General features: G+C 32.4%; 1 protein-coding gene across 1 annotated transcript; it reads right to left on the bottom strand.

The window, feature by feature from the left end:
• Window positions 1–2259: 2259 nt before the first annotated feature.
• On the bottom strand, window positions 2260–22008 carry LOC125656320 (ficolin-1-like). The gene is made up of 6 exons (XM_056145243.1): window positions 21617–22008; window positions 20988–21038; window positions 20723–20865; window positions 18779–18875; window positions 15290–15451; window positions 2260–3593 (listed from the first exon to the last, which is right to left on the bottom strand). Exons 1-6 carry the CDS (start codon window positions 21915–21917, stop codon window positions 3349–3351), a joined length of 999 nt encoding a protein of 332 aa, XP_056001218.1. The 5' UTR covers window positions 21918–22008; the 3' UTR covers window positions 2260–3348.
• Window positions 22009–22757: the final 749 nt, after the last annotated feature.

Here is a 22757-nt window from a genome sequence, read left to right on the forward strand (position 1 = left end):
GACAGAGAGAGAGAGAGAGAGAGAGAGAGAACTAAATGTCTACTACATCACCTTACGGTTACCCCATTTTTTAAGTTGTTCCCATAGTAAGAAAATGGTCGACATCACTTCCCCCACCCCACCCCCCCACCCCCAAAACTGAAGGGGCAACCCCTCCCCGATACTACGGTGTCTGAATATTCATATCTATACATGTATATATACATCCTGTCCAATTGCCTTTGTTATATATGTGTACCTGTAAACGTGCACCTATTACATATATATGCGATATAGAAAATAATCTCTCACAACAATGGTCGAAGTTTCGAATTGATCACAGGTGCTCGACGTTTTAGAGAAACCACATCTCGCTTGAAGACATAAATAATGATTTGCTGTTATTTTATTTTTAATTTAAAACCTTCTAAGAACCTCTGGAATCAATATCTAATTACTAATATAGTAATATTTAATTTCAACAAGCATCATATACATACGTTAAATTGATGTCAGAAAACGGCCTTTTAGAAAAGAAAAAAAAAAAAACACCGCACAAACACGTCAATATTATTAGCAATAAGTTTTATGCCTTATATTTGATACACTTGTATCAAAGATAGTTTAAAATTTAGCGGAAAAAAAACCCCAGACATCCCAACTATTTAGCTCTAGAGATATAACGCATCAGTACCCATTTTTGCGAAACTGAACGAAGTTTGGTCCGATTTTGCACAAAGAAAATAAATTCGGGTTAGTAGAACTTTATGCGTGTCTTTGATTTGATTTTTTTATTCAATTCAATCTTGAATAATGTTATTTTGAAAAAACAGGACGTCCAAACATATTCCCATGACCTTTAAAAATTCTCATTCATCATGCGGTGGATTTTTGATCCTCCTCCGTGACTCAATATGCAGCTTTTATGACAAACTAGGTAAAGCATTAATTGTTTGACTGAACATACTTATTAAATCGCAAAGTAAGTAAAAGTTTATGAGGTTAAATAATGGAACAGTTTGTTTTAGTTTTATATAACATGCAAAATATTGATTTTGCGTATGGGAAACAGCCGATTTCCGCATTCATTCTTTTTGAAAATTCATATTGTTTGCAGCCAACAACCGACACTATATTGATAATGAAAGAAGAACATTAATGAATAATTAAACAGGCAAAATGTAAATATGGTTGTTGCATGCAAAAGTATTTGTTTTTGCTAAAATTTGTTCATATTATATTTCAAATCAGCAGATTCCGCTAAACAACGCATCTGTAGCGTATATACATGACGTCATAATAAAATATTACGTCATTTTCATGGAAGTGGGATAAGAACATCCTAGTTGTGTAAATAAGAATAGTAATTAAACATGGTATGGAAGAAGGTGTTGCACGTCTCATGTTAATTTCCCTAAAGGCGTTGAATGGAAGATCGAACAATTTAAGTTATTGAAATATATTGTAGTATATATAGGAGAGAGGAGAAACTATATGGCTGGACCGGGAATCAAACCCGGAACCCCTACTTTACTAGTCAGGTGCTCTAACCACTGAACTATCCAATCCAATGTCAATGCGTATTAAACTTCCCATATTATGTTTTGTGTGTGGCCAGAGTCATGTACAGTTGCCAATTGTTGGTTGTAGAAAATCATACATACGAGTATAAGAGCTTTTGGACTGTAGTAGTATATAATATTAAATATTTGATACACTCGTAGCATGTAATCGTATACATTGTATCTGACATTCAGAAAAAAAGAAGACAATTTAATTTTCACGATTTCAAAAATTATGTTTAGACTACATGTATAGACACATAAAATATATTAGGTTTGTCCCTAGTACTGGGGAATCTTTAATATATTTAAATGGCAAATACGCAATGAGTATACATATGAATGAAGGTCAGTTCTACGTCACGAGTGCTGGCACGTAGCTCCGATTATGGAAAATTCCCGCTTCGGTGCAACACCCTCTTTAAAAAATGAAAAAAATCTCGGCAGTATATAGACAATAACGTCCCTTGTTCTTTTTCGGGTTTGTGGGAACGTAATTTCGTGGATAAACGATCGATGTAACCAGGGGAAATAACTCGACCAGGTTTTTAAAAAATGTTTAAGGACAACTAGATTCGTGGGTAAGAGTGAAATCCACGAACATCAATCCCCCACGAATAATGGTGAGTCCACAGAAACTGTGCTGGTTTACGAAGTCTTTTAATGCAGTAGAATCGGATCCGTTGAAGGTATATAGAAATAATAAATACTAAATGTGTTGAACTTGTACAGAAGCGATTTATTTAAGAAATACATATCATACAATTATAAATGCCATACAATATATAAGCGACTATTCAGATATTTATATGTGTAAAAAAGACAAAGCATGATACTATGATACTGTTTATCGCTTACATTGTTAAACTATTTATTGCTTGAATATTAACTTGGAGCAAAATTAGAATAACCAGTCTCACGAATATCTTTCTGAAAGCTAACACAAAGCATTATATTTTTCTCTACAGAAAGACATTCATCACCCCACAATATTAAATGAACATTAATAAGACGACATTTTTGAACAATTGATAAATTTCCCATCATGGAACATCTTGCATACGTTACAATATATTAACTGTAAAAGTTAAGATTCATCCGCGCATTGTTCACAACTGCATAACATTCATGAAAATATGTATACCATCAAAATTTGTAAAGTCACTAAAGGAAAAAAAAAAAAGGAAAATGCCAATGTTGTGTAGAGAAATACTGTCTGGGGTATTACCCCCCCCCCCCAAAAAAAATTTAGCATCCGTTTTGTATATCTACAGAATTTGGGTTATGTTAGTTTACTGTTAACATTGTAAAACAGGTGCCTATATCAAAATATATGTGCATGTATTAAAATAAGATGTCTTTATGATGGGTATTTGTATATATTAAAATAAAATGTCTTTGTGATGATTATTATCTGGAATACAAACTATTTCTTTAAGAAGCTATTTAATGACATACATGTTTACACTATGTACAAGCATTTATAATGACAATTAATGATACGCCACAAACATTCACGTGTTGATCAAAATAATACAGATCATGTAGTACATAGAATATGTTGATCATTTGTCAGAGCTTAACAATCAGTGATTTATACTTAAAAAAGGAATACAACTCAATCATTCTACACAGAGTGATATTGTTCACTGCTTTAAAATAAGAAGTTGGATTGTAAACATTCTGATAATTTTATTGATATTTATGAACCATCCGTTACTATCCCTCTTCATCATGGATATCTGATGGAAAATAAGTCATTCCTGGACATGACTCAGTCATCTGTCAAACACGGTATATATTGATGTTAATTCTTGAGTCGTATCAGCATAGCTGTTGCCTTTAATGCGGTAGAAGATTTCCAATAATACCAGAACGGGTATTTGGAACCAGACACAGCGGACCCGGCGTACTGACCGTTCAGGTTGGAGGTACCACATCTCCAGTACCACCAGGCTCCGTGCCAGTATACCGCACAGTTACCACTGTGAACGTCGTTATCCTCATCATGTGTACTGAAGTGACATCCATTGTGCCTGCCCAAACTGTCTCCTACAACAGAGTATTGATAACTGTTATAAACACCAACTGTCTTCAATAACAGAATATTGATAACTGTTATCAACATCAACTGTCTCCTACAGCAGAGTATTGATAACTGTTATAAACATCAACTGTCTCCTACAACAGAGTATTGATAACTGTTATAAACATCAACTGTCTCCTACAACAGAGTATTGATAACTGTTATAAACATCAACTGTCTCCTACAACAGAGTATTGATAACTGTTATAAACATCAACTGTCTCCTACAACAGAGTATTGATAACTGTTATAAACATCAATTGTCTCCTACAAAAGAGTATTGATAACTGTTATAAACATCAATTGTCTCCTACAAAAGAGTATTGATAACTGTTATAAACATCAATTGTCTCCTACAAAAGAGTATTGATAACTGTTATAAACATCAATTGTCTCCTACAACAGAGTATTGATAACTGTTATAAACATTAACTGTCTCCTACAACAGAGTATTGATAACTGTTATAAACATCAACTGTTTCCTACAACAGAGTATTGATAACTGTTATAAACATCAATTGTCTCCTACAAAAGAGTATTGATAACTGTTATAAACATCAATTGTCTCCTACAAAAGAGTATTGATAACTGTTATAAACATCAATTGTCTCCTACAACAGAGTATTGATAACTGTTATAAACATCAACTGTCTCCTACAACAGAGTATTGATAACTGTTATAATTATCAACTGTTTCCTACAGCAGAGTATTGATAACTGTTATAAACATCAACTGTCTCCTACAACAGAGTATTGATAACTGTTATAAACATCAACTGTCTCCTACAACAGAGTATTGATAACTGTTATAAACACCAACTGTCTCCTACAACAGAGTATTGATAACTGTTATAAACATTAAATGTTTCCTACAACAGAGTATTGATAACTGTTATAAACATCAACTGTGTCCTACAACAGAGTATTGATAACTGTTATCAACACCAACTGTCTCCTACAACCGAGTATTGATAACTGTTATAAACATTAAATGTCTCCTACAAAAGAGTATTGATAACTGTTATAAACATCAACAGTCTCCTACAAAAGAGTATTGATAACTGTTATCAACATCAACTGTCTCCTACAACAGAGTATTGATAACTGTTATAAACATTAACTGTCTCCTACAACAGAGTATTGATAACTGTTATAAACATCAACTGTCTCCTACAACAGAGTATTGATAACTGTTATAAACATCAACTGTCTCCTACAACAGAGTATTGATAACTGTTATAAACATCAACTGTCTCCTACAACAGAGTATAGATAACTGTTATAAACATCAACTGTCTTCTACAACAGAGTATTGATAACTGTTATGATCATCAACTGTCTCCTACAACAGAGTATTGATAACTACTGTAAACACCAAATGTCTTCTACAACAGAGTATTGATAACTGTTATAAACATCAATTGTCTCCTACAACAGAGTATTGATAACTGTTATAAACATCAACTGTCTCATACAACAGAGTATTGATAACTCTTATAAACATCAACTGTCTCCTACAACAGAGTATAGATAACTGTTATAAACATCAACTGTCTTCTACAACAGAGTATTGATAACTGTTATAATCATCAACTGTCTCCTACAACAGAGTATTGATAACTACTGTAAACACCAACTGTCTCCTACAACAGAGTATTGATAACTGTTATAAATATCAACTGTCTACTACAACAGGGTATTGATAAATGTTATAAACATCAACTGTGTCCTACAACAGAGTATTGATAACTGTTATATACATCAACTGTCTCCAACAACAGAGTATTGATAGCTGTTATAAACAAAATCTGTCTCCTACAACAGAGTATTGATAACAGTTATCAATATAAACTGTTTCCTACAACAGAGTATTGATAACTGTTATAAACATTAAATATATCCTACAACAGAGTATTGATAACTCTTATAAACATCAACTTTCTCCAATAACAGAGTATTGATCAATTTTATAAACATCAAATGTCTCCTACAACAGAGTATTGATAACTGTTATAAACATCAACTGTCTCCTACAATAGAGTATAGATAACTGTTATAAACATCAACTGTCTCCAACAACAGAGTATTGATAGCTGTTATAATCATCAACTGTCTCCTACAACAGAGTATTGATAACTACTGTAAACACCAACTGTCTCTTTCAACAGAGTATTGATAACTGTTATAAACATCAACTGTCTCCTACAACAGAGTATTGATAACTGTTATCAACATCAACTGTCTCCTACAACAGAGTATTGATAACTGTTATAAACATCAACTGTCTCTTATAAAAGAGTATTGATAACTGTTATAAACACCAAGTGTCTCCTACAACAGAGTATTGATAACTGTTATAAACATCAACTGTCTCCTACAACAGAGTATTGATAACTGTTATAAACACCAACTGTCTCCTACAACAGAGTATTGATAACTGTTATAAACACCAACTGTCTCCTACAACAGAGTATCAATAACTGTTATAAACACCAACTGTCTCCTACAACAGAGTATTGATAACTGTTATAAACATCAACTGTCTCTTACAACCGAGTATTGATAACTGTTATAAACACCAACTGTCTCCTACAACAGAGTATTGATAACTGTTATAAACATCAACTGTCTCCTACAGCAGAGTATCAATAACTGTTATTAACACCAACTGTCTCCTACAACAGAGTATTGATAACTGTTAAAAACATCAACTGTCTCCTAAAACAGAGTATTGATAAATGTTATAAACAGTAACTGTCTCCTACAACAGAGTATTAGTAACTGTTATAAACATCAACTGTCTCCTACAACAGAGTATCAATAACTGTTAAAAACATCAACTGTCTCCTAAAACGGAGTATTGATAACTGTTATAAACATTAACTGTCTCCTACAACAGAACATTAATAACTGTTTTAAACATCAACTGTCTCCTACAGCAGAGTATTGATAACTGTTATAAACTAATTGTCTCCTACAACAGAGTATTGATAACTGTTAGATCCATCAACTGTCTCCTACAACAAAGAGGATTGATAACTGTTATAAACATCATTTGTCCCCTACAACAGAGTATTGATAACTGTTATAAACATTAACTGTCTCCTACAACAGAGTATTGATAACTGTTATAAACATCAACTGTCTCCTACAACAGAGTATTGATAACTGTTATAAACATTAACTGTCTCCTACAACAGAGTATTGATAACTGTTATAAACATCAACTGTCTCCTACAACAGAGTATAGATAACTGTTATAAACATCAACTGTCTTCTACAACAGAGTATTGGTAACTGTTATGATCATCAACTGTCTCCTACAACAGAGTATTGATAACTACTGTAAACACCAAATGTCTTCTACAACAGAGTATTGATAACTGTTATAAACATCAACTGTCTCCTACAACAGAGTATTGATAACTGTTATAAACATCAACTGTCTCATACAACAGAGTATTGATAACTCTTATAAACATCAACTGTCTCCTACAACAGAGTATAGATAACTGTTATAAACATCAACTGTCTTCTACAACAGAGTATTGATAACTGTTATAATCATCAACTGTCTCCTACAACAGAGTATTGATAACTACTGTAAACACCAACTGTCTCCTACAACAGAGTATTGATAACTGTTATAAACATCAACTGTCTACTACAACAGGGTATTGATAAATGTTATAAACATCAACTGTGTCCTACAACAGAGTATTGATAACTGTTATATACATCAACTGTCTCCAACAACAGAGTATTGATAGCTGTTATAAACAAAATCTGTCTCCTACAACAGAGTATTGATAACAGTTATCAATATAAACTGTTTCCTACAACAGAGTATTGATAACTGTTATAAACATTAAATATATCCTACAACAGAGTATTGATAACTCTTATAAACATCAACTTTCTCCAATAACAGAGTATTGATCAATCTTATAAACATCAAATGTCTCCTACAACAGAGTATTGATGACTGTTATCAACATCAATTGTCTCCAACAACAGAGTATTGATAACTGGTATAAACATCAACTGTCTCCTACAACAGAGTATTGATAACTGTTATAAACATCAACTGTCTCCTACAATAGAGTATAGATAACTGTTATAAACATCAACTGTCTCCAACAACAGAGTATTGATAGCTGTTATAATCATCAACTGTCTCCTACAACAGAGTATTGATAACTACTGTAAACACCAACTGTCTCTTTCAACAGAGTATTGATAACTGTTATAAACATCAACTGTCTCCTACAACAGAGTATTGATAACTGTTATCAACATCAACTGTCTCCTACAACAGAGTATTGATAACTGTTATAAACATCAACTGTCTCTTATAAAAGAGTATTGATAACTGTTATAAACACCAAGTGTCTCCTACAACAGAGTATTGATAACTGTTATAAACATCAACTGTCTCCTACAACAGAGTATTGATAACTGTTATAAACACCAACTGTCTCCTACAACAGAGTATTGATAACTGTTATAAACACCAACTGTCTCCTACAACAGAGTATCAATAACTGCTATAAACACCAACTGTCTCCTACAACAGAGTATTGATAACTGTTATAAACATCAACTGTCTCTTACAACCGAGTATTGATAACTGTTATAAACACCAACTGTCTCCTACAACAGAGTATTGATAACTATTATAAACATCAACTGTCTCCTACAGCAGAGTATCAATAACTGTTATTAACACCAACTGTCTCCTACAACAGAGTATTGATAACTGTTAAAAACATCAACTGTCTCCTAAAACAGAGTATTGATAAATGTTATAAACAGTAACTGTCTCCTACAACAGAGTATTAGTAACTGTTATAAACATCAACTGTCTCCTACAACAGAGTATCAATAACTGTTACAAACATCAACTGTCTCCTAAAACGGAGTATTGATAACTGTTATAAACATTAACTGTCTCCTACAACAGAACATTAATAACTGTTTTAAACATCAACTGTCTCCTACAGCAGAGTATTAATAACTGTTATAAACTAATTGTCTCCTACAACAGAGTATTGATAACTGTTAGATCCATCAACTGTCTCTTACAACAAAGAGGATTGATAACTGTTATAAACATCATTTGTCCCCTACAACAGAGTATTGATAACTGTTATAAACATCAACTGTCTCCTACAGCAGAGTATTGATAACTGTTATAAATTTCAACTGTCTCCTACAACAGAGTATTGATAGCTGTTATAATCATCAACTGTCTCCTACAACAGAGTATTGATAACTACTGTAAACACCAACTGTCTCTTTCAACAGAGTATTGATAACTGTTATAAATATCAACTGTCTCCTACAACAGAGTATTGATAACTGTTATAAACATCAACTGTCTCCTACAACAGAGTATTGATAACTGTTATAAACATCAACTGTTTTCTACAAAAGAGTATAGATAACTGTTATAAACATCAACTGTCTTCTACAACAGAGTATTGATAACTGTTATAATCATCAACTGTCTCCTACAACAGAGTATTGATCAATGTTATAAACATCAATTGTGTCCTACAAAAGAGTATTGATAACTGTTATAGACATCAACTGTCTCCTAGAACAGAGTATTGATAACTGTTATAAACATCAATTGTGTACTACAACAGAGTATTGATAGCTGTTATAAACATAATCTGTCTCCTACAACAGAGTATTGATAACTGTATCAACATAAACTGTTTCCTACAAAAGACTATTGATAACTGTTATAAACATGAACTGTATCCTACAACAGAGTATTGATAACTTTTATAAACATCAACTCTCTCCTACAACAGAATATTCATAACTGTTATAATAATCAACTGTCTCCAAGAACAAAGTATTGAAAACTGTTATAAACATCAAGTGTCTCCTACAACAGAGTATTGATAACTGTTATAAACATCTACTGTCTCCTACAACAGAATATTGATAACTGTTCTAAACATCAACTGTCTCTTACAACACAGCATTGATAACTGTTATAAACATTAACTGTCTCCTACAACAGAGTATTGATAACTACTATAAACACCAACTGTCTCCTACAACAGGGTACTGATAACTGTTATAAACATCAACAGTCTCCTACAACAGAGTATTGATAACTTTTAGAAACATCAACTGTCTCCTACAACAGAATATTGATAACTGTTATAATATTCAACTTTCTCCTACAACAAAATATTGAAAACTATTATAAATATCAACTGTCTCCTACAACAGAGTATTGATAACTGTTATAAAGATCAACTGTCTCCTACAACAGAGTATTGATAACTGTTATAAACATCAACTATCTCTTACAACAGAGCATTGATAACTGTTATAAAAATCAACTGTCTCCTACAACAGAGTATTGATAACTACTATAAACACCAACTGTCTCCAACAACAGAGTATTGATAGCTGTTATAAACATAATCTGTCTCCTACAACAGAGTATTGCTAATATATATCAACATAAACTGTTTCCTACAACAGAGTATTGATAACTGTTATAAACATTAAATATATCCTATAACAGAGTATTGATAACTGTTATAAACATTAAATATATCCTACAACAGAGTATTTAGAACTCATATAAACATCAACTGTCTCCTATAACAGAGTATTGATAAATCTTATAAACATCAACTGTCTCCTACAACAGAGTATTGATGACTGTTATCAACATCAATTGTCTCCAACAACAGAGTATTGATAACTGGTATAAACATCAACTGTCTCCTACATCAGAGTATTGATAATTGTTATGAAAATCGACTGTCTCATACAACAGAGTATTGATAACTGTTATAAACACGACTATCTCCTACAAGAGAGTATTGATAACTGTTATAAACATCAGCTGTGTCCCCAACATGGTATTGATAACTGTTATAAACATCAATTGTCTCCAACAACAAAGTATTGATCACTGTTATAAACATCATATGTCTCCTTCAAGAGAGTATTGACAATTGTTATAAATATCAACTGTTTCCTACAACAGAGTATTGATAACTGTTATAAACACCAACTGTCCTCTACAATAGAGTATAGATAACTATTATAAACATCAACGGTCTCCTACAATAAAGTATTGCTAACTGTAATAAACAACAACTGTCTCCTACAACAGAGTATTGATAACTGTTATAAACATCATCTGTCTCCTACAACAGAGTATTGATAACTGTTATAAACATCAACTGTCTCCTAGAACAGATCATTGGTATCTGTTATAAACATCAACTGTGTCCTACAACCGAGTATTGATAACTGTTATAAACATCAACTGTCTCCTATAACAGGGTATTGATATCTGTTATCAACATCAACTGTCTCCTACAATAAAGTATTGATAACTGTTATCAACATCAACTGTCTCCTACAACAGAGTATTGATAACTGTTATAAACATCAACTGTCCCCTACGAAAGGGTATTGATAACTGTTATAAACATCAACTGTCAACTACAACAGAGTATTGGTAACTGTTATAAACATCAACTGTCTCCTACAACAGAGTATTGATAACTTTTATAAACATCAACTGTCTCCTACAACAGAGTATTGACAACAGTTATCAACATAAACTGTTTCCTGCAACAGAGTATTGATAACAGTTATCAACATCAACTGTCTCCTACAACAGAGTATTGATAACTTTTATAAACATCAACTGTCTCCTACAACAGAGTATTGACAACAGTTATCAACATAAACTCTTTCCTGCAACAGAGTATTGATAACAGTTATCAACATCAACTGTCTCCTACAACAGAGTATTAATAGCTGTTAAAAACATTAAATATCTCCTACAACAGAGTATTGATAACTGTTATAAACACCAACTGTCTCCTACATGTACAACATATTATTGATAAGTGTTATACACATCAACTGTCTCCAACAACAGAGTATTGATAACTGTTATAAAAACCATATGTCTCCTACAACAGAGTATTGATAACTGTTATAAACATCAACAGTTTCCTACAACAGAGTATTGATAACTGTTATAATCATCAACTGTCCCCTACAATAGAGTATTGATAACTAATATAAATATCAACTGTCTCCTACAACAAAGTATTGATAACTGTTATAGACATCAACTGTTTCCTAGAACAGAGTTTTGATAACTGTTATAGATATCAACTGTGTACTTCAACAGAGCATTGATAACTGTTATAAACATAATCTGTCTCCTACAACAGAATATTGATAGCAGTTATCAACATAAACTGTTTCCTGCAACAGAGTATTGATAACTGTTATAGACATCAACTTTCTTCTACAAGATATTATCGATAGCTGTTATAAACTTCAACTGTCTCCCACAACAAAGTATTGATAACTGTTATAAACATGAACTATTTCCTACAACGGACTATTGCTACCTATTATAAACATCACCCGTTTCCTACAACAGAGTTTTGATAACTATTATAAACACCAACTGTCTCCTACAACAGACGATTAATAACTGTTACAAAACATCAACTGTCTCCTACAGCAGATTATTGATAACTGTTATAAACATATATTGTCTCCTACAACAGAGTATTGATAACTGTTATAAACATCAACTGTCTCCTACAACAGAGTATCCATAACTATATTGTGAAGATGAAAAATGATAATCAATGAAAATCTTTAACATTACATTTTGATGATGTATAATTCCAATGTTATTTATTACAATTGTTTTGATTGGACGAAAATAAAGCTGAACAAAAGTTTACACATCAATAAATCCGAAAACGCGATGTATTCATACACACCTGAAAACAAATAACATAGTGCGGGTAAACTATTCAAATTTTTGGAATTGTTAGTAAAGTGAATGAATTGGAATTATAAGAAGCAAACGTTCTTTTTGAAGAATTTATCGATGTGTAAACTCCGGACATTTTACTCACAAACTTAACATAAAAGTGCTTCGCACTTTTATTCAGTTTGTGAGCAAAATATCCGGAGTTTACACATCGATAAATTCATCAAAAAGAACGTTTAATCCTATAATATGATTACGTTCCGAGGCTTCTATTGATATTACTTATTGCGTTAAACAGCATTTTGTTGTGAAACATCGAGTTTATTGTATAGTTCATAACCTATGATTTTGATTTATAATTAATACATTTGTTGAATAAAATAACAACGTAAAACTTTTCTCATTTATCAGTCTTTTCAAAAATATGTTTGTAGAGTGATACCACACTACAATAATTGTGATACGTCCTGAAACTTGAGTCCAAATGCGGTAAACTACGTAACAGTGGATTGACGTAACTTTCGTTTTTGGAAATTATTGTGGTAAATAGAAATATGAAAGATTAAGGTATTCAATGTATAATGACCAAATTTCATATCTAATAAATGGATGGTGGAATATTTGTAACCATGGTATCATTTTGAAGGGTTCATCAAATAAAAATAACCCACGGTAGGAATTTTCTAAATTTGGTTTACTGCTTGATATATTCCACCTAGAATTTAACATTGAAGTATATGGGAAAAGCATCTTTTATTACAATATTTTAAAAACAAATTATATATTCATACTAATCTTTTGGTAGAAAGTTACATACACTTTCTTTTGATGAAAATATGAAATAAAATTAATCATTGACCACACACATTTTTAGAAAATTAGATTTTTATTATTTTTACAAAGGGCAGACAACTCTTCCAAAAAGTCTTAAGTGCAAAAAGGTCAGCTTCTAATCATTTACCAGTCATGCGAATTTTATCCGCTTCACTTTCATCATTATTTAACAATAAAGTTTTATGTTGATCTAAATCCTTCAAAATTGTTCATTATCCTTTCATTATGGATGGAATACCTTAAATGTAAAAATTTCAGCTTGAGTCAATCGAGGTGTGCATTGCGCGATCGACCATCGATTGTATACGACATAGAAAAATACTCTTGAAAACTACCCGTCTTTTCTGCATATAAAACTTATGCGGTACCAATTTTGATGCACCAGATGCGTATTTCGACAAATAATGTCTCTTCAGTGATGCTCAACCGAAATGCTTGAAAATGAAATAACAATGAAGTTTTAGAGCTATTAAATTGGAAATTGGAAATGTGGAACTATATTTCATGAGAAACATCTGAGAGCGATAGTGGTTGTGGTGATCTTTGAGTTCAATGATGAAAAACAATAAACAAATGATACGTTTGTAAATCTGAATTAACAGGAAGTATTCATACTTGATAGCAAATAAATACTCTAGTAATTCTTTCGAAAAACATTTTGTATACAAAATGTAAGCATTTACAACACAACAAACAAAGATAAAAGTACTCGAAATAAAATTTGGTTGAACTCTGATTGCTATAATGCTCATAAATTTTTTCTGAAAGACAAAAAGAATGTATAGAAAGTATGATTCTAGAATTTTAAAAGATGAACTTTGCACAGCTGAAAGAAATAAATCTACTTTAGATAAGTCTCTTAAATTACAAACATGTTGTGAAGCAAAACATTTGGAAAATAAAAACATGAAATCCGAAAGAGTACTGGAAAATTGTAAATAAAAGAACAAAGAAAAAATAGCCTGTATATATCTCTGATTTTTATAGATATTTTAAAGACGTAATGCAAATGATAATGAGGATGATGTTCAGCTTGATGTTGACTTAGAAACAAATGATGTAAATATAGTTGATGAAATATTGGATGTATAGAGAACTGATAACAAATCAGGCATTGTATCAGCACACTTAAGAATGGCAATTTAGGTGTTGCGGATAACATTGTTAACGAGTTTATAAAATCAAGCTGGATTTAGAGCAAAATATTCTACCCTCGATCACATTTTTTGCTTTAAAGTGTTTAATAGACCTACATCAAATGGGCCAAAAGAAAATTTATTGTGCTTTTATAGATTTTGAGGCAGTATTTGACAATGTATGGAAAGTTTGACTGTGGAAGAAAATGTTGAAGTATGGAATCTGAGAAATGCTTCAAAGTCATTTTAAACATGTACAATGAAAGTAAATCTCGTGAGCCCTATATCCTGATCAGGTAAATGCTCTGTGTTGAATCGAACCATAACCTTTAATTTAATAAAATCTTAAACTTCGTTTTAATTTTATCAACGACTATACTGAAAGTTACGTAGAAAAGTATCATATTAGCACATTTTATAACAAACTAAAATTTTCAGATTTTAAGCTAATATTACTCTGAGCGTTTTGCTTTTAGTATATTATTGTATCACTGTGTCTATCCGTCAACTTCTCTCATACGCTGTTTCATTAATTCCTATGATGCCTTAACATGAAATTGAACCATTACTGTTTTGAACTCGTATGTACGGGTATAGAAAATGATATCGTGAAGTACTGTAGATTCCTTATTTTACGTTATGAAGCGAACGCTCTACCACTGAGCTAATGCGATCGGTGACGATAATGAACAGTGATCAATGAAACGATGAATTATGTATGATGGCTATACCAATATATCTATCATCTAGTACAATGATTCCTAAAGATCAATTAGGGTGCATAATCATTGACCATTTAGTTTTCATATTAAGTTTATTTTTTATGATATTGTGTGTGTGATTTGAATGTGTTTTATATTGTGGTGAGTTAGAATGATGATATGTAAAACATTCTTACCCGCTGTTCCATTATACCCCGACACTGTTAGCTGGTATTTACTGCTCTCGTTTCCAACCTGAAATGTGGAGTACAGGGCGTACACTTTCTCGTCATCAAAACTCAACAGCTCCAATCGTAGTTCCTGATTTGTCTTTGTCATATAGTGAATTGCATCGTTTCCTGTTTATTAAGAAGTAAAAAATAATATTGGTGCATGGAAAGAAATTATATAGGGCCCACGGCGGGCGTGACCGGTCGAAAGGGGATGCTTACTCCTGATAAGTACCTGATCCCACTCCTAGTGTGTCAAGGGGTCCGTGTTTGCCCAAATGTATTTTGTATTGCTTATAGGAGTTATGAGATTCATTACTGTTCGTTATCTTCACCTTTCATGTATATTCAGTTTGCTATAGAGACACGTAAGATAGACTTTTTACAGAGATGAAATGTTTTTCTTTTTCTTCAAGAATTTTAGGGCATCGTCGAATATTCGTTAATAACGGCTGCATACAAGCAAGCGTAATTTTTGTCTTCTTGTATATAAATTCTATGCAATTATGTCTTAGCTGCAATCTGGAATATTAGATTTGTGATTGTTTATTACCGATACTCAATTATAGTGATACAGACTTAATGTTGTTACATGGTATTGTGTTCATGATTCAGAGACTGTTAGAATATTTCTAAAATTTCTTTTTCTTGACACTTAAGCTTCTTAAACAGTACACGTTTTTTGCAATAGCTATTTTTAGTTCCAATATCTAAATCTTTTTATTGTTTTATTTCGTTGATTTGTAACACACCGCATAGTGCTCTACATAGGAAAATCGATCTTAATTATAATGCTTTATTTTGATAATTTTACAGATATTAGATTTTATGTCATCCTGTCATTTAATTTCATTTGTTTTAGTGTTACATTCTTCATATTCTTGTAAAGCGCCTTAGAGTAATTTGTTTTATCTACCTGCAAGGCACTATATACATTTTATCATTATCATTAAGTAATTATCTTTATATATTGTAGTATGTTTCAACTCGAGGCCCAGTTGTACGTCAGGTCACCTTTTTGAAATAAAATAGTATTATTACAGCATTTTTATTGATATTATGCATGAAGTGGTTACTACGAAACAAGGTTACTTTTCCCTAAGTAAAACATTAATAGTGCATCGGAATTCTACTTTTTAAAAAATCATATCTACTGATATCATTAATTTTTAAGGTGGGTCTTTAGTCATGGATTGTTGGGGTTTAGGTAGCATTTATTTGTTTGGAATCAATAAATTAACATTCAGAGTAATGAAAAAAGGCAAAACAGTTAATGATTTCCATATTAATATTCATTACAGACACTACTGAAGTCATGTACCCCTATGTAGATGTTTACGAAATTCATTGGAAAGAGTTATGTGTTGTTATTTTAAAATAAAAACAACAAAATATTTTTAGAATTGCATTTAGTTATCGGGAAACATGTCAATAACTAAAACACATGTCATTTTCAATTTGTTCATCAAGTTTTAGAATAACATGTGCAATATTATTGAATTGGCATTATTCTCGAAAATGTTAAAAAACAAACAAATATGGACACATTTTCCTTATAGCATAGTTTACATATCATTTTGTCTGTTTATATTAGTAGATGTACATCTGTTATAGTTATTTATGAAAGAAATCCATACCTTTCCTTAATAATTTCAAATCTATAGCTTCCAGAGTATGTATACCACCATAAAAAACCGAAGTCTGGCACCATACAGCTGAGCTATTCAAAATCACTCGCGGATTAAAATTTTATGTACTTTCGTGAAAAGACACAGACAATGATTCCTTATCACCTTGGTAAAATGTTTGTGAAAAATAAAGAAAATTTATCGCATAATGGACTTTATAAATAATTTAATGAAAACAGAGTTATTGTCCATGGATTCAATATTTTGAAACATATCATTGATTATTTAAATATAACTAACATTTTTTAAACATTTTATAGCTAACAAGATCTTTCTACAATAACTATTGAAAAAGACTCCAACAAAACTTATGTTCCAGTCATTAAATCACTGACTCTGTAACATTCTATGACGTCACAGAAATGTGGAACTGCGTTAATATGCTTTTTGCACATCTGAGCCAAAAGCACAAGGGAACTTTTTTGATCACCTGTTCTGCCCCTGCCTGTCAACTTTATTTATTTTTGACTCCTCCTAGGAACCACTGAGCCTATTCCAAGAGATTTGTCATAAAGCATCATTTGGGAAAAGGGATCTTAAATTTTTTTATGGAAGAGTCTACCCTTTCCAAAGGGAAGATAGTTAAGAAATTGTGAAAATATGGTAAAATCTTTTAAAGATCTTCTGAAGAAACGCTGGACCAGGAAAAAACAAATCGTATATGAAAGCTTCCGTTAAGAGTGTAGATTAAATATTTTACCAGTGATGACTCCCTGGAAACGAATGGGGGCACGATAGGGGACCAGACTTTTAAATAGGGATATAGTGAAAATCTTTGAAATTGTATTTCTTAATAACAACAGGACCTTAATTGGTCAATATGCAAGCAATGTACGTTTAGGTTTGATCAATGGTTAGGGTGATCCCAAGTTTTATGCTGTTATATCTGTATAGGGAAGTTTCTGGACATACATAATTTCATAGTGACAAGGCCGTCATTAGTAGTATTATATCCGCGGGTAGTGCAGAGTCAAATTGTGGTTCCTTTAGGTTCATTCGGGTCACAATAGGGAATGGAGATTTGAAATGGGAACATATACTTATAATAACGCCATGAAATAGTGAATACAACGAGCATCGCTAAATCTCATCATACCTATGCAAAATTAATGGTTTGGCAAACATGGAACCCTGGATATGCTAGAGGCGAGGTAAAGCATCAAGAAGGACTAAACATCCCCGTTTTCCGGTCTCACCTGCAGTGTCCCCACATATCTTGATTATGTAAATGAAGGAATCCGTAGTAAAACTTAGTATGTAAAGGAAGACGAAACATTTGGTGTGTAGTACGTCGGACAGTACTCGACCTAATGATATGTTGTACTTGAATGATTGATTGTATCTTGTTTTACGTTCCTCTCGAGAATTTGTAAATTGGATTGTAACATTAACTATATAATTTGCGAAATGTAGACTTAGAAGGAGACAGTGTTTACGTGAAACGTAGAATGCAATCATATCCTCCTGTCTTGATCCCTGCAATATTTCACTTTCATTAGGTCATTTCCTGTGTGCGAAATGACTTACTTTCCTATATACCATAGATACAGGAACACATATTTGCATGCACAATGCTGGGTGTATATGGTGAGATCCATCTTGAGTTTATCAGACTTGGGGAGATGCATGTTTATCGATTTATTCCCGATATCGCAAAGATACTTATATTAACTTATTGATCATGGTTGGCAACATTGACCCAATGCTATATTAATGTGAAACTGTTTTATCTCAATCGGTCTTTATGTAACATAAATAGTAATCCTACCAATCCAGTAGTTTGTGGATGGGTCTCCAAATCCTTTCTTGTAATCTGCCCAAGTCCTATAAAAGTCTGTAGAATTATCCTGTCGTTTTTGGATAGCCTACAAAATATATAACCTACAAAGTATATAACTTACAGAATGTATAACCTACAAAATATATAACATACAAGATATATAACCTACAGGATATATAACCTACAAAATGTATAACTTACAAGATATATAATCTACAAAATGTATAACTTACAAGATATATTTTCTACAAAATATATTTTCTACAAAATATATAACCTACAAGATATATAACCTACAAGATATATAACCTACAAGATATATAACCAACAAATTTCATATTGTGTAAGGTAACCAAATGTATTCAAAGTTCATTTTACGATATGTATGCATCAATGCAAATAGTAAAATACCGCAATACTTCTCGGTTTTATAGTGTTCTAGAAAATACGAAGCCATCATCACTTAGTACGAATTATTGTCTTCTATTTCTGACCATGTTGAAAGTTGTTCAAAATAGATACTCTTTGGATTTTCATTTACTTTACGTCGGAGGCTCATCTGCATATTGTAGACAGGCAGGCCACTGATCACGTGACTGAAATGTGCTATGTTCAGTCTCCACGTCATGATCATGTCTGTCTTCTCTTTACTAGCCATGATATCACAGCTTATCGAACTAATCACAAAATTCAGCAAAATGTTATTATTCGAAACACTCGTCATTCTCACTTCTAAATACCGAGCGTTTGACGAAGGAATAATCGCTTCATATTTTAACGTCTTAGGCTTGATGTGGCCACGGCTCGAGCGGGGGTCACACTCACGACCTCCCGGTTACGAAACGAACGATCTATATGTACCAATTAGTTACCGTTGGTACAAGTAAACTTAATTTGAAAAATAATGTGTAATACTCTTGTACTAGATATTGACACATGTAACCTTGTATCAGTTGCGGTGACGTAATAAACCTTGTCTTGAATTGCAAAAGTTTGCACTTTTATTCAGTTTCTGAGTAAAATGTTCTGAGTTTACACATCGATAAAAATGTTTAATCGTGAAATATACGACCATGGTACAATTATACATTATGTTCTACATAACTGGGGACTGGGCTTAATGACCGATTTACGACTGCGTTTCAAACAGCCTTATCCGCGTGTTCGAATTCATTGTAGGTGGTAAATCAACATCAGACATTGTTTTATGAACTTTGATTATTCCTACTGTATGTTAGTATTTATTCATTGATAATTTTACTGTAAATGTTCGTATATAGATTGTAAAATCTTTGAATCGTGTGTAAATGAATTTGCTGACTTAAAAGTGTGATTCCGACCCATCATAATGTTGTGTGTAACTGTACACATTGTGTTTAGTATCCAAATCGGAGCTGTCTGTTATGGAAGCGTACGCCTTGATACAATTAATTTTTCCATCTAAGTGCACTTTCCCGAATTATTCATTCTTTATATTTTCTTTCAATATCAATTACACAATATTTCGATTCACAGATCGATGCTATAGAACGGGCAAATGTTGATGCACAGTTCAAATACGTGACCTATCTAACAGAGACTACAATAGATTACAGCGTTATCTTCACTTTCCATAGAAATTCTTACGGTTTGTGTTTCTGATTACCAGCAGCTAAGTACTTATCTATTAGCTTGAAAAACGGATGTATATTTAATTGCTGGGATAAAAGTTAGAAATTTATTTCAAAATTAAGGATTGTCTCCCTCATGCATAGCTCTTATCCTTGGACGAATTTGGTTCCAGTGTTTAGCACTCTAGTTTTTCTTTTAGTTCTCACAAGTTTATTTTTATTTCGAAAATTTTGGCTTGAGCATCACTGAAGAGACATTATTTATCGAAATGCGCATCTGGTGTATCAAGATTGGTATCGTATAAGTTTTACATGTACTCACCGTCCAGCCCCCTCCATCGGTAGTCATATCACAGTACACATTCTTTTTCTGATTATTGACATTTATCGAATATACCCCATCTTTTCCTTTCACGCATGCGTCATTTTGTAGAATCTCCATGCAACTTTTGTTCTGATAATGGACTGGAAGAAAGACATGATCAGCTATTGATTGCTACTAATGATATAAAGTTGTGATACTCATTAATGCACACACTGATATACGTATTTTCGATGTTTATTGACATTCATCCAATATACCACACCATTTTCTTGCATTGTTGGTCTACGTAAAATCTCCATACAACCTCCAGGCACTGAAAGAAAGACATGATCGGATAATGATATAAGGCTGTAGTGTTGATTAATGCACATACTAATATACGTATTTCGATGCGATTGTCGACTCATACAGGATTTTGTATAACATATAAAAAGGTAAAGGTTCTGCAAGATTTGCTAGACAACAAAGACGAACTTTTCCGGCATGTACCATCGTTTGTCAAACACAAGGGGCCACAATGAGAAGACGTAAATTTTTAAATTGCCTGAAAAATATTGACGAACAGATAGTTGACAAAACAAATTGTCTTAAACGTTCTAAAAGAAATAAGGAACCAAAGGTGCAAGGTGAAATACATTGGTTCAACATTTATACTACCAATCAGTCAAGTCACTACTTATATATATATATATATATATATATATATATATATATATATATATATATATACTACTACTACTTGCGTGTTAATGTTTGTGTGTCTGTGGTGTATTTCAAAACGAGAATGTGAAGGAACACACAACAAAGTCCCATGCAATATATTCATGAGCACAGTATGTAATGGCCCCGGGAAGTTTAGCTCCCAAAAATGAAGGTTTTAAAACAACATACCGTCAGGATAAAAATTCCTCCATCCTTTTTCATTAATGGTCATGTCTGCTGGGTCGCATGACTGATGAATGCGACACTTCTTTTGTTGGGGATTAAAGCCAAAGCATGCGCAAAGTTGACCACACATAGCGGAACATTCAGTGAGAGATTCCGAATGATGCATTGCCATGAGGCTGACATTCGACATCTTGTTGTCAAGGGAAACTTCCATCGTGTAGCGTTGGGTTCTTACATCTGCTTTTGACAAAGTACACAAAATGGTGTACAGGAAACAGCAAGTGAATATACTGATGGCTTTCATTTTGTCAACAAGCGATCCAACTCAGTTATTCGCACAGATCAAATTAAGTAATGATCAGAAAACATCACAGTCAATGACCCAAGTCCTCACTATCTCCTGTCTGACTTACAGTCGCTTTTTATAGATGTACGATTGTTGTATTATTCACGACTTCTAATATTGCTGCTTGTTATTCCCATTGTTTAGCATGATACCCTGACGCAAGGAATATTTTAAACAAATCAGGATACTATTGGACCAATTGAATGTTGCGTATCTGATACACAGGCAAAATGATGAAAGATATCCTCTTGGATTGACATATCAATAAGCAAACATGCACGGTTACTTTTACTGTCTCTATTCCTTTGTGACGTACATTTACATTTATTATCAAAGTTAATATGTTAGAATTGACATATTAATCAATATGACGTGCATATTTTTCATACAATTTTGATATGAATTATCTTAGTTTAGAAATTGCAGAAGGGGAAGCAGGTTTACAATGTTTAAAGCGTTTTGGTCATTTCTGTAAATTGCACAATTCGTACAGTAATGGCGAAATCATTTACAGTCACGTGATAGACAAATTGTCAATGGTCATGCTGACTATAATGGTATATGTTATGCTAACGAATTTTCAGTTTGTTCATCATCCCAAAATTCAACATTAATTAGTTTTAGAACCTCATGGCATATTCTGGATATCCATTATTATTTTGCATTATAAAGCAGATACAAAATTATCATCTTAGTCATACTTTTTTGGTGCAAATAACCACTGGTTGAACATTTGAACCATAACTAATCTTATTCTAGAAGAACGTTACTAACTTATAATCGCAAAAAATGAGAGCT

Source organism: Ostrea edulis, chromosome 7, assembly GCF_947568905.1.
Source record: "Ostrea edulis chromosome 7, xbOstEdul1.1, whole genome shotgun sequence".
NCBI classification, from domain to species: domain Eukaryota; kingdom Metazoa; phylum Mollusca; class Bivalvia; order Ostreida; family Ostreidae; genus Ostrea; species Ostrea edulis.